Source organism: Arachis hypogaea, chromosome 10 (genome assembly GCF_003086295.3).
Source record: "Arachis hypogaea cultivar Tifrunner chromosome 10, arahy.Tifrunner.gnm2.J5K5, whole genome shotgun sequence".
Lineage (NCBI taxonomy): Eukaryota > Viridiplantae > Streptophyta > Magnoliopsida > Fabales > Fabaceae > Arachis > Arachis hypogaea.
Genome location: NC_092045.1, coordinates 12,113,133 through 12,126,208, shown reverse-complemented (window position 1 = coordinate 12,126,208; position 13,076 = coordinate 12,113,133). Strand labels below are relative to the sequence as shown.

At 34.2% G+C, this 13,076-nt stretch overlaps 1 protein-coding gene and 1 long non-coding RNA gene across 3 annotated transcripts; both read left to right on the top strand.

Moving 5' to 3' along the window:
* The first annotated feature begins 4,458 nt into the window (after positions 1 to 4,458).
* LOC112718172 (uncharacterized) lies at positions 4,459 to 8,760 on the top strand. 2 transcript variants are annotated; one of them, XR_011866270.1, is made up of 8 exons: positions 4,459 to 4,636; positions 4,755 to 4,871; positions 4,987 to 5,069; positions 5,250 to 5,449; positions 6,099 to 6,235; positions 6,393 to 6,504; positions 6,965 to 7,717; positions 7,806 to 8,760. It is a non-coding gene; the product is annotated as an uncharacterized lncRNA (long non-coding RNA). The 2 variants fall into 2 exon arrangements; XR_011866269.1 differs by having other exon boundaries at positions 6,965 to 8,760.
* Positions 8,761 to 9,839: 1,079 nt separating this feature from the next.
* LOC112715168 (threonine--tRNA ligase, mitochondrial 1-like) lies at positions 9,840 to 12,173 on the top strand. Its single transcript, XM_025766938.3, has one exon. It carries the CDS (start codon positions 9,946 to 9,948, stop codon positions 11,968 to 11,970), a length of 2,025 nt encoding a protein of 674 aa, XP_025622723.1. The 5' UTR covers positions 9,840 to 9,945; the 3' UTR covers positions 11,971 to 12,173.
* The last annotated feature ends 903 nt before the right edge of the window (positions 12,174 to 13,076 follow it).

The window sequence follows — 13,076 nt, the reverse complement described above, 5'->3', positions numbered from 1 at the left end:
TTATTTGGTCGAATTTATCAATTCAACTAGAATTTGATAACTGTGATCACAGATGGAGGTAGCTTTAGGTGCTTTAGGACCCATATATATCGCGGAGAGAGAGAAAGAGGGAGGGAGGGAGAGAGATGTTCAAACTAGGGGGTTAGTCTGATGAGGTGATAGAGATAGAAGAAAAAATAAGGCTCCTAAAGATCATGGGAGAAGAAATGAAAATAATAAAAAGAGAAAGTATTGGAAACAATATTAATTGTGTACAAGGTGTATAATGAATTAAAAAAAATTAAAATTAAAAATTAGATCATTAATTAATTATTTAATTTTAAATTTTAAAATTTGAAAATTAAATCCACTTCTATGTACGGTTATTTCAAATACTACTGTAACTTTCAATGCATATTCAAAACTCACTGTCATCTTTTCTGGTTTTCACCTTGCGTCACTGAATTTTTCTCAGGCCATACCGAGGCTGCTATATCCTCCCACCGACACTGTTCTCACCTCCGCCGGTCAGCCCAATGTGCCTCGTCCTCTGATGTTCAGCCTAACGTTGCTGTTGTTGTTTTCGTGCCACTCTTCCGAACCGGCTTCGCTTTCTCCCATTCCTTCAAGCCTCTTCTCACCGATGATACCACCATACTCTTCTTCTTATTCGAATCCAAGCGTGGTTAGCTTCATTCATGATTTGAGCCCTATGCTTCACAATAGTACCGCTTTTGTCATGACTAGTCTTTTAAAATTATGTTTCACCACAATAATAGTTTCTTCTATTTTAATGGTCAATTTAGGATGGTCATTTTAGTAGGAATGCGGATGGTTATTTTATTTTTATGTAGATGATTATTTTGATTGGATTGAGTTTAGTTATTATATATAATTAAAATATGTTAGATGTTCAATTCATTTGGTATGTGGATGATTATTTTTATCTTTAAGTGAATGGTTATTTTTATTAAGGGTGAGTGGGATGTGGCAAGCCAAATAATCACTACAACAGTTTTTAGCTATTGCAACATGTACTGCAAATAACAGTTAAAAAATGTTGTCTAAACTAATTAAAGACAACACTTAATATTTGTTACATAAAAATAAAGCTGTTGCAACACTTTTTTAACAACACACCTTAAATGTTTTCTTTTGATTAATTAAAGTACACTTAAAAAGTGTTGCTTTTATAAATTAAACAAACAACATTTGTGATACTTATATATTACACTTTATAAGTGTTGTTCTTACATTTTTAATAAGCTTCTAATTATAAATGTTGCCAAAATTCAATTAAAATTTTTTCTCTAAAATTTTGACCTTCCTTTCAAATATTTTAACAAAAAATTTTTTTCCTTCTTTTAACTTAGCACAAAATACATCTTTATAATTTATATATTATTTACTAATTCAAATCCTATTGAGTTCAAAACAAAATTCCAAGCCTTATTTTCAATTAGAAACCCTAACCCCAACCATTTCAAACCCTTCTGCGCGATTTACCCTTGTTTGTTCGATTTCTTCATCGTTGTTTGTGAAGTTGTGTTCCTTTATGCTCGCGTCGCCATCGTGCTCATCGCTGCTCGCGCGCCGTTGTGCTCATTGCTGCTCGCATCGCCGTCGTGTTCGTCGCTGCCCTGCATTTCCTCATCGTTGCTTCTGAAGTTGTTTCCTATCTGCTCGCATCGCCGTCGTGTTCCTCTCTACTCGCGTCGTCGTCGTGCTTGTCTCTACTCGCACGCCATCGTGCTTGTTGCTGCTCGCGCTCCTTCGTGCTCGTCGCTGCTCGCATCGCCGTCATGTTCGTCGCTATGCATTTTGAGCTTTTGAATTTTGCTCTGCTCGATTCCAATTTGCTCGCCTTATTCTACTTGTGATGTTTTGCTTGGCCCCTGGCTGGGTGCTGATATGCTCTGCTTCCCTGTGGTGCTCGTGCACTTTCCATTACAGATAGGCTCCTTGCTTTACTCAGCTTTGTTATGGCTGAAGTTGATGAGAAATTCTGGTAATGAAAATTTTTCTTCTTTGATGAGAAATTACTGTTTAATTAATTATGATCCTATTAAATCACTGCAATGTTTTATTGTTATTGTATTCGCCGGCATGTGCTTTAATCACTAAATGATGTCAATTTTAGGGCTTGGAATTTAATTATTGTTGGTGGAATATCAATTTAGGAAACTTAACATTAGATTTATAGTTATTGTAGGTGTTGGAGTTGGCTAAGAAGGCTTCCGGTTCAATCAATTTACTGCTAGGTTTTTCACCATGCTTCCAATTACCTTCACTTTTTCTTTTTCTCTGCTTAATTGAACTTACTTCTTCAGGGAGGAGGAAGAGGTTGATAGATTCAGCAAAGTTCAAGAGAGTTTCTTGACAAATTTTTCAACTCTCAGTATACTTGAATTCATGTTAGTGGTCAAAACTGTTATACTTAGAACTTTCATGAAAATAAAACAATTAGTGATGAGTTATGTGAAGGATTACCATGTGTTCATAACACGCAGCGAAAGAAAAGAAAGTAATTCTTAAAGATCTATTTTGTGCTTAAATTTTATTCCAATATTAAATATATAGTAGATCAGATCTAAATACTTTTAAATGCTTTAGTAAAAAATATAATAATTCTCCTTCGATGGTACGAATGCGCTATGCGTATCCACACCGAGACCAACCTTTGCTATCAACTCCTTGACCAATGGACATCTGATCTAAATTGAGAAACCACTTGCAACTCTTTGCATGCCATAAAATTCTTCTCCAAGAATCAGGCTCACATACGTTTATGTGTGTAGAGGTAAAGGAATAAAACCCTTGTGTTTTACTCTCACCTCCATCATTTTCCTCTACTATTGGCATACATATATATAGTATGAGATTTGTTACTGATTTTAAATTTGAATCTCAATTCAAATTTAAATCATATCTTGAAATTCTAAATCTGAATCCTTCAAATTTATTAATCATATCATAACTCAATTTGAAAACAGAATCAATTAGGATCTCATCCAAATTTAGAATTCAAATTTAGAAATAGAATAACTAATTATTCTTAAATCTCATTTAATATTCTCAATGATCATACTATTATTATATTCTTGGTGCTAGCAAAGAATATAATAATATTCCATTTGAATTAATATAATTATTTATTTGATCAAATCAAAATAATAATTAAATAATTCTATAGCAAAGATTAGAATACTCGTTAGTGTGTGATCCCATAGGTTCAATACTAAGCGGGTAGTAAATTAGTCCTACTAAATTTACTAATCAAGGTTGGCGTATAACAACACTCCTCAACGACTCGATAGTATAAAGTAATATATTTTTACTAAGAACATTAGAAGAACAAAGTATAATTCCTTCCATCTTTCCAACTCTTGGTTAACTCTTAGAGTATGGTTTAATTGTCAAATTCTAACTTGTTGCCATTATTATAATGAACTGTGAATGACCTAAGAAACTCATTTCTTCATTCATTCAATCCCCTTGGCCAATGTTTCATTCATCTCAGTCATTATAATCATAGAGCTCAAACTCTTTACCGAGAGTTGACAGATTCCTTATTGACAAATCATTAATTCTACAAGTATTTAAATCATACCCAATATCCATTCAACTAGCACCCTAGGGTATTAGGTGTCCGGAATCAAAGTATAATAAATACATTGTTAATTACTATGACAGTCGCAGGTCAAAGAAAACTCTATTACTATGTTTATCTTGAGAATATCCTATTGACAAATATACGGTAATTATAACCATTAGGAATTCACAAAATGAGTAAGTTCAATGGTCATATATCTATATGCACCATCTATATATATAATTTAATAAATGAGATCTATTAATCTTCATCCAATGAAGACCATTATACATATATATTGATTTTTTTGAATTATTAATGTCCTTTTTAATAATTCTATAACCAAGAACAATTTAGATTAAATTATAAAAGATTTATCTCTCAACATTATGATCATTATCACAATGATAAATCTCTAAATTTAATCAAGGACTTTATTAACATTTTAATATAATAACAATAACAAATTATTTGACACATGATTGATTAGATTGTGGTCATATTATTTATTCCCAACATTATGTGCAGTAGAGATTCTTTCTCTCTCCATTTTTTACATTGATAAATAAATTCATATCTATAAACTCTGCTTTTCCATGCTCGTTGTTTCAGTTTATCGGTGTTTTCTCCATGCTCATTGCATCGTATAGGCATTCATTCAACGCATTTTTTTATGATATATCTTATCAAACTTCATAATTCTAATTAATTGATTAATTAATTAATTATTTCTTTTTCACTTGTCAATGTTCAGGAAGTACGAGGAAATTAACCCTTGAATGTGCAGAAATTCTACCATATCACTGAAGATGCATACACCAAATCACAGGTAAATTTTAAAAAATAAGTTTCTTTCACTAAGCTTTTTTCTCTTTCTACTAGTTGTCTTTTTGTTTCCTATATTCTAATTATCAATATGTTGAAAAACCAGTAGATGAAACTGAATTTTATTGTGTCTTTACTTTCTTTTTTCACTAAGTAAACTGAATTTTCTGTCTGTAGGGAACATTGCTGCAGTGACACCATTAGAGAAAGACAGGGGATGGATTGGAATTTGTGGCAAAGGTACTACAAATACCAATAACAATAACAGCAACAATACCAATACCAATATATGCCCTCATTTGATACTTCTACATAAGTTACTTTGTATTCCTTATTCTATTTGTTGGATTTGTTGCAGAATGATGGATTGCACAAAATGGTATGTGCCTTCTATTTTGTGTACTTCTATTGTTGAAGGCAGAAGCTTCTTATGTTCCAATCATTTTTGTCCAGAATGCTGTCACAAAAGGAGCTGGTGAGGAATTTTTAGCTGCGTCTGATAGAAGTTAACTTTCTTTATTGAGCTGTTCTATTTTAATTAGTTTATTATAATATTTGGTAATCCCCCACCCCTAAAAATTATTCTGCAGTTTGTTTGGATGGGAGTGCACCAACTTACCATCTTGATAGGGGATTTGAAGAAGGGATAAACAATTGGTTAGTTCAGTTTGAGGTGTGTCATGTCCCTTTCTGCAAACTTTTTTGCATCAATAATAAGTCTTCACCAATTACTAACTCAAGAAAACATTGCTTTCATAATTTTGTTTTTCTTTTTATTTTAAAACAACAAAAAATATTTATTTCTTTTGCTTGTATCACTATGATTAAACTAATTGCTTCGGCAAAATGACAGAGGGGTGCAAGAACTGTTTTGGAAAGATAAATCCAATCTTTAATTCCAATTCCATAAGAGACTAGAAGTTTTCTAGGTGGCTTTTCTGTTGTTGAACCTGCAAATTCTTAGCCGTGACCAACCGGATCTTGCATCACACCATTGGCTTACCGGATTTCACCCAGGAGCTTCGCTGCTTCCAAACTGTTACTTGCTACCAGGTAAATCATTATTAATTAATTTAATAAATAATAGTAAGTACTGCAATGAAATGTTTATTACCTCCATTCGAAAATGAAATGTTTTCATATAGTGATTTTTATTATCTAAATATTACCTCCATTCGAAAATGAAATGTTTCTATTATTTGCATCTTGAATACGTATTTGGAGACTATATGTGTGTCCGGATACCGTTGTGTAGAATCGTTATTTTTATTTTAATTATGAAGTAAAAAAAGTTATAAAGTAAAATTTTACGTATTATGATTCGTGTGACATTATATGATTGCATCACTATGATTTTTTCTTCTTTGTTTATTATTATTTTTTAAGAAAAATGAAAACATGCATCAATTTGGGTTATGATACTTTATTCTATGTTGATCACTCGTCCTTGTTTGAAGTCAAACGTTCTGGATGTCCAGTAGTGCTTTATTTTACTGAAAGACATTATATTATTGCCAATGCTTGATTATATATAGCATAATCTTTCCACCATATGTAGACTATTTTGTGATTTTTGTTTGGTTACAAATATGAAATTAAAGGGGTATTTGGGTTTGCATATATTATTATTATTATTCTTTGATGCTGAAATGTGAGCTTAATGTGTAATTAAAATAGATTTTTTTATTGATTTTGATAATAGGTTGTGGTTAATAACTTGGAAGATGCTCATGAGATCCTTGACACTGCAATCTCAACCGCACTGAAAGAAAGCAAACCTGTTTATATCAGCATCAGCTGTAACTTGGCTGCAATTCCTCACCAGTCACCCCACTTTCAGTAGGGAGCCAGTTCCATTTTCGTTGTCTCCAAATTATGATTCTCATCTTCTTTACTTAATTTTATTTTATTTTTCTTTACCACTGAATTGCATCTTCTTTATGTTTAAGAAGATTGTAATGATCACTAATATATTTTCTTTTGATGAATTTCACAGATTGAGTAATCAAATGGAGTTGCAGGCAGCAGTAAAGGCTGCAGCTGACTTCCATGGCAACATGAGTGTCTAAAAATACAAGTACTATGTGAGCAAATTTTCTTACTGCCAAGTAAGTTTAACTGTTCACAAGGTTACCAACAACTAAGTTGTATAAATGAAGCAATATACACAAATGATTAAAATAAAATGATTACTGAAAATAGCAATGCCAAGGAACACATTAAATCACAATCACAACAAATTATAAAAGATTGAGCAAACTGTCGCTGTCTCATCTAGTCATTTGTACTCAAGTACATTCCAATTAGTCCCCAACTATAGTTCTGGCCAGTATCTATTATTTTAGCAGCTCACATAATTCACAGTATTAAGTGCATGAAATAGAAGCATAAGAAAAAAGCGAAGAACCATGCTTTGAAAGTGTCTTGTTTTTAATCCCATAGGACTCATTTAATTTGAGATGAACCTTTTGGTTATGTTGGCTGTGTGATGTCTTTAGATGGCTGTGCTTATTGAACAATTTGAATGAATGTTTATGTGTGTGTTTGTTCTTTGTCTATGTTCAAAAGGAAGAGGATTGTTGGGCCGAACGTGGAGAGCTCTCGACAACCGGGGAGATTTCGGGGAGGAATCAAGCGAGAGAACATAAGATGAGAAGACACCACATCCAACTCAAAACCTTAAGGTGTCAAGTTAATGGGTCTCTCATCTTATAAACTCCTCACTTTTTCTTGCTTTCTTTGATGTGGGACTAACTTCAACACTCCTCACACTTGCAACACTAACAATATCCCCCTCAAGTGTGAGCCTCCACATCAAGCATCAACTCCCCTCTAGCTCCTCCACCACCATGAGTATTCGTCCATCACACCGCCGCAAAACACCGCGGGACACGCCGCCCGGACCACCTTTATCGGGAAGACTTTCGATGCTTCACCTTGAATACCCCTTAAAACCACCAGACCGATTAACCATCGGCTCTGATACTACTTTGTTGGGCCGAATATGGAGAGCTCTCGACAACCGGGGAGATTTCGGGGAGGAATCAAGCGAGAGAACATAAGATGAGAAGACACCACATCCAACTCAAAACCTTAAGGTGTCAAGTTAATGGGTCTCTCATCTTATAAACTCCTCACTCTTCCTTGCTTTCTTTGATGTGGGACTAACTTCAACACTCCTCACACTTGCAACACTAACAAGGATAAAGCATGAATTAAGAAAGTGCTTGTAACGATATATGAACTTCACAGAAGAAAAGATTGGTTTGACAAGAGAACAACTAATACAATGTTCACTGTTTGTTTCCATCCAGCACCAAGGTTTTTACTTTTACCTTTATATTTTGTGATTGTGCGACTGTTTTGAAATTCTGATCTTAGGCATAAAGATAGTTTTTTGTGTTATCAGGATCATGAAACATCTTTATCATCTCAATATGAACAAGACTAAGCTGCAAATGTAGAATTTGATTCACAGAGAGGCGATGGGTGTGATTCTCAAGTGTTAGATCATTAGTGATTTGATTTTTTAATGTAACAGTGTAGCTTTAAGATAATTTTGTTATGGTGAAGAGATTTTATGCATCTCAATAATAAAAACTAAGCTTCATTGATATATGTGCAGGTTACTTGTGGTAGTAGCTGAGGTAATAAGTGGATACGTTGTCTTTTGCCTTCCTTTCTTTTATGTTTGTATTGTTCGACCATATGCTTTAAAACCAAAGCTTTCTACTTATGACCCTTGATATAGTAATATACTAACTAAATTCTTTTTAATCTTGAATTTGCAGATGTTATGCTAGATATTTGCACTGACTTACTAGCATGGCCAGGGAAACAGAAGAGAGAAAAAAAAAGAAGAAACAAGAACTCACAATGCTCAGCTGCATGCTACCATCTCAGTGGCTGCAGTGGCTTCTGCCATGGCAGCCATGGCAGCTGCAATGGCTGCTTCATCTGCACCAAGCAAGGATGAGAGGACGGCCAAGATTGACATGGCTATGGCCTCTGCAGCCACATTGGTGGCCACGCAGTCTGTCAAGGCTGCTGAGGCAATGGGGGTTTAGAGAGATCACTTAGCTTTTGTGGTTAACTTAGCTGTCAATGTCCGCTCTCATGATGATATCACTACTCTTACCAATGCAACTGCAACAGGTAGCACTCCTTGATGACACTGTCAAGAATCAACAAGAGTATAGTTGCATTGTCAATTAGCTCCTCATAGGATAAAGTAGTGTGAACTAAGAGCCTGATCTTAATTATTAATGTTTGCAGCTCTAAGAGGAACAACTACCTGATAAATATGTATTTGAAATACTAATTGAACCTTTTAATATCTATTTTAATATCTATTTTAATTAGAATGTTATTATTAGTTATTTTGTCTCTTTTATAAATTTTGTCTGTTGTGTCCAAACTTATTTATTAATTAAAATAATTACACATGTATGAACGAAAAATTTTATTGCTTTTTGTATTTTTATTACAAAAGTAACTTTTATTTTTGTCAAAAAGGCAACCCTTCTATTAGTTGCATATTCTGAATATTAGACAATACTTGTATGGTTGCATATCTAAAAGAAAAGACAACACTTATATAGGTTGCATATCCAAAAGAAAAGGCAATGCTTTTAAAGGTTGCATATTCAAAACTAATTAGCAACACTTCAAAGGATTGCAAATTCAAACTTATAAGCAACACGTAAAACGGTTGTATTTTATGGTAAATAGGCAACACTTTTTAGTAGTGATCAAAATATGAGAGAAAAGACAATACTGCAAAAGTGTTATCTCAAACACACCTCTGAAGTGTTGTTGTGTTTCAACCAAAGACAACACTTACCAAGTGTTGCCATCAAAAGCGTTACTTTTGAAGCAAAAAAGTGTTGCTTTGATCTAAGGCAACGGCCGCATATGCAACGCCCCCCAGAAACGTTGCCTTAGGTCCAAAAGTGTTGCCATAGATCAAAAGCAACCTTTTATCAGCCTTTAAGCAACACTTTTTAAATATTGTCTCAACCTGAAAATGTTGTAGTAAATGGCGGTAAAATGGAATGATTATTGATAAAGGTGGGGTGGCCGTCGGTTGAAAAAGAAGAGAGTATTGGAAGATTTCAGATGGTTATTTTTTTGAAATAACTAACTGAATTTTTTAAAAAATTTAAAATTTGAAATTGAAAAATTTAAAATTTGAAATTTAATGTTAAATAACTGAACGAGAGTTTTTAAATTTATTATTTCATGAGTAATTTTTATTTTAATTTATATTGGACTAAATAAATAATTCATTGTACACATTATACAAATATCGTATTAACTTCCTAGCAAGATTCTATTTAATATATCTAAATATTTATGAAAGGAGATTACGGTCTTTATTATAAATATCTTTTATCATTCCAAACATATTTAAATAGTCAACCTAAATATGCTCAATAGTCAATATAATTAGGATTCAGCTCTGCGGCTACGCTACTAGCTCCTCTTCCCCACTCTCTCCCCTCCACAATCTCCGCCGTAGCCGTTTCTTTTACTCCACCGTAACCGCCATGGTGTCCCACCCCAAGGACGATGAGTATCTGAATGCTGCCATTCCGAAGCGTATCAAGATGTTCGAGTTCATCCAGGCCGAGCAGAAAACCCAGCGCCTCTCACTGTCGCCGGATCCAATCAAGGTCACACTTCCCGACGGGACGGTCAAGGACGCCGCAAAGTGGCAAACTACGCCGTTCGATGTGGCGAAAGAGATTTCCAAGAACCTCGCCAACAACGCACTCATCGCGAGGGTCAATGGCGTGCTATGGGACATGGCCAGGCCTCTCGAGCAGGATTGCGAGCTCAGGATCTACAAGTTCGAAGACGACGAAGGCCGCGACACTTTCTGGCACTCTAGTGCTCGCATTCTTGGCCAGTCGCTTGAGATGGAGTACGGATGCAAGCTCTGCATTGGGCCTTGTACTACAAGAGGAGAGGATTTCTATTATGATGCGTTTTATGGTGACTTAGGATTAAATGATGATCATTTCAAGCAAATTGAGGCTGGGGCGTTGAAGGCAGCTGCGAAGAAACAACCTTTTGAGCGCATTGAAGTAACACGTGATCAAGCACTTGAGATGTTTTCAGATAATAAGTTCAAGGTTGAAATTATCAATGATTTGGATGCTGATAAAACTATCACAGTATACAGATGTGGTCCACTAGTAGATCTGTGTGGTGGACCACATATACCCGATACTTCCTTTGTTAAGGCAATTGCCTGTTTGAAGGCTTCTTCAGCATATTGGAGGGGGAACAAAGATCGGGCTACTTTACAAAGAGTTTATGGCATATCTTATCCTGATCAGAAGAGTTTAAAGGAATATTTGCTTAGGCTGGAGGAGGCTAAAAAGTATGATCACAGGATTTTGGGAGCGAAACAGAAGCTTTTTTCTCGTCATGAATTGAGCCCAGGAAGCTGGTTTTTCCTTCCACATGGTGCACGGGTATACAACAAATTGATAGATTTCATACGGAGTCAATACAGAGTCAGGGGATATCAAGAGGTCATATCTCCAAATTTATTTAACATGGATCTCTGGGTGCAATCTGGTCATGCTGCAAATTATAAAAAGAACATGTTTATCTTGGAGATTGAAAAGCACGAATTTGGGCTGAAACCAATGAATTGCCCAGGGCACTGCTTGTTCTTCAGGCAATTTCTCTCGGACTGGGAACTTCCTCTTCGCATAGCTGATTTTGGGGTCTTGCATAGAAATGAGGCAAGTGGTGCTTTGAGTGGATTGACGCGTGTTAGGAGATTTCAGCAGGATGATGCACATATTTTTTGCAGGGAGTCTCAGATAAAGGATGAAGTTAGGGAAGTCTTGAAGTTCATCGATTATGTCTATGAAATACTTGGTTTAACATACGATCTCAAGCTTTCAACGAGGCCAGAGAAATTCTTAGGAGAAATAGCAACATGGGAGAAAGCTGAAAGTGCCCTTAAGGAAGCTCTGGATGAATTTGGGAAGCCTTGGCAGCTGAATGAAGGGGATGGTGCATTCTATGGACCAAAGATTGATATCAATGTATCTGATGCATTGAGTAGGAAATTTCAGTGTGCAACTTTGCAGCTTGATTTCCAACTACCTGATAATTTTAAGTTGGAATACTCGGCTGAGGATGAAGCCAAGATTGAGACGCCTGTCATGATACACAGGGCCATTCTAGGATCTGTTGAGCGTATGTTTGCCATACTTTTAGAGCACTACAAGGGTAAATGGCCCTTCTGGCTAAGTCCTCGTCAAGCAATTGTTTGCCCTGTGTCGGAGAAATCACAAGCTTATGCAGAGAAAGTGAAAGATGAAATCTACAGCAAAGGGTTTCATGTTGATGCTGATTTAACAGATAGGAAGATTCAAAAGAAGGTGCGAGAGGCTCAGCTAGCACAGTACAACTACATCTTGGTTGTTGGAGAGCAGGAAGCAGAAACTGGACAGGTGAGCGTGCGGGTAAGAGATAAGGCGGACCTTACCACTATGAGTATCGAGGGCCTGCTCGAACGGTTCAGTGAAGATGCAAAAAATTTCCGTTGAAACTTTTGTGAAAGCTATTTGATACGGTGCTTCAAATGTTTATGATAGGAGGAGTTATTTAAAAGATATTATTAGTTTATATTTTTAAAATATTTTAATTTAATTTGATGTATTTTGATTTTGTTTATTTAATTATTAGATTGAGTGTTATGTTCTTTGTACTTAATTTCAATCTATCATTTTTATTTTTATTTCAATTTCAATTTCAATGTATCTTTTTTATTTAGTTTGAATTTTTATCTTTATATTTATCTTTTATTTCTTTATCATTAATGATAAAGAAATAAAAGATAAACTAATAATAAAGAAATAAAAGATAAACATAAAACTCAATCTAATAATTAAATAAACAAAGTTAAAATACATCAAATTAAATTAAAATATTTTAAAAATAAAAACTAATATCTTTTAAATAATATTTGAACTCTTTGTATCTCAAACATTTAAAACACGTATCGCCGTTAATAAAAATTCAACCCCAGGCCGCGGTGACATTATTTTTGTGCATCCATTTATATTCTCAACCTAACAATGTAGTATGATTTTAGCTATGATTTGGATGCCCACTGTTTTTCCTAATTATATTCGAACACATATAACTACCTATAACTAACTACCGGCAACTAACAAACATTAAGTTACTAACTCTAGTAATATACTCACTCGCTAAATATATCCCTTATTGTATCAAGAGTGAGTCCAAAAGAAGGGAATGACAATAACAATTTTGGGTGGGGCAATACCATCTCCGTGAAAGACCATACATAAGCAAGGATATTCATGAATCTTGAATAAGATTAGCTAGTTTCTGATTTTTTTTTCATTTTTTTTAAGATATTTTCTATCTAACTCATCGTATTAAAAACTAATTCACGTTGGTATTGAATTCCATTTAAAAATTTATCATTAATCAATAAATTACTTTAATTAGTCACTGATAATATGATTAAAAAAATTCAAAAGTCGTTAATTTTAATTTATAAGTTTAATTATCCGTGTCATACACGTGATAAGATTGAAATTATAATTTTAAATTATTATTTTTTAAATTAATTTAAATTATAATAATTTAATTAATAAAAAGTAATAAATTATGCATTATTTGA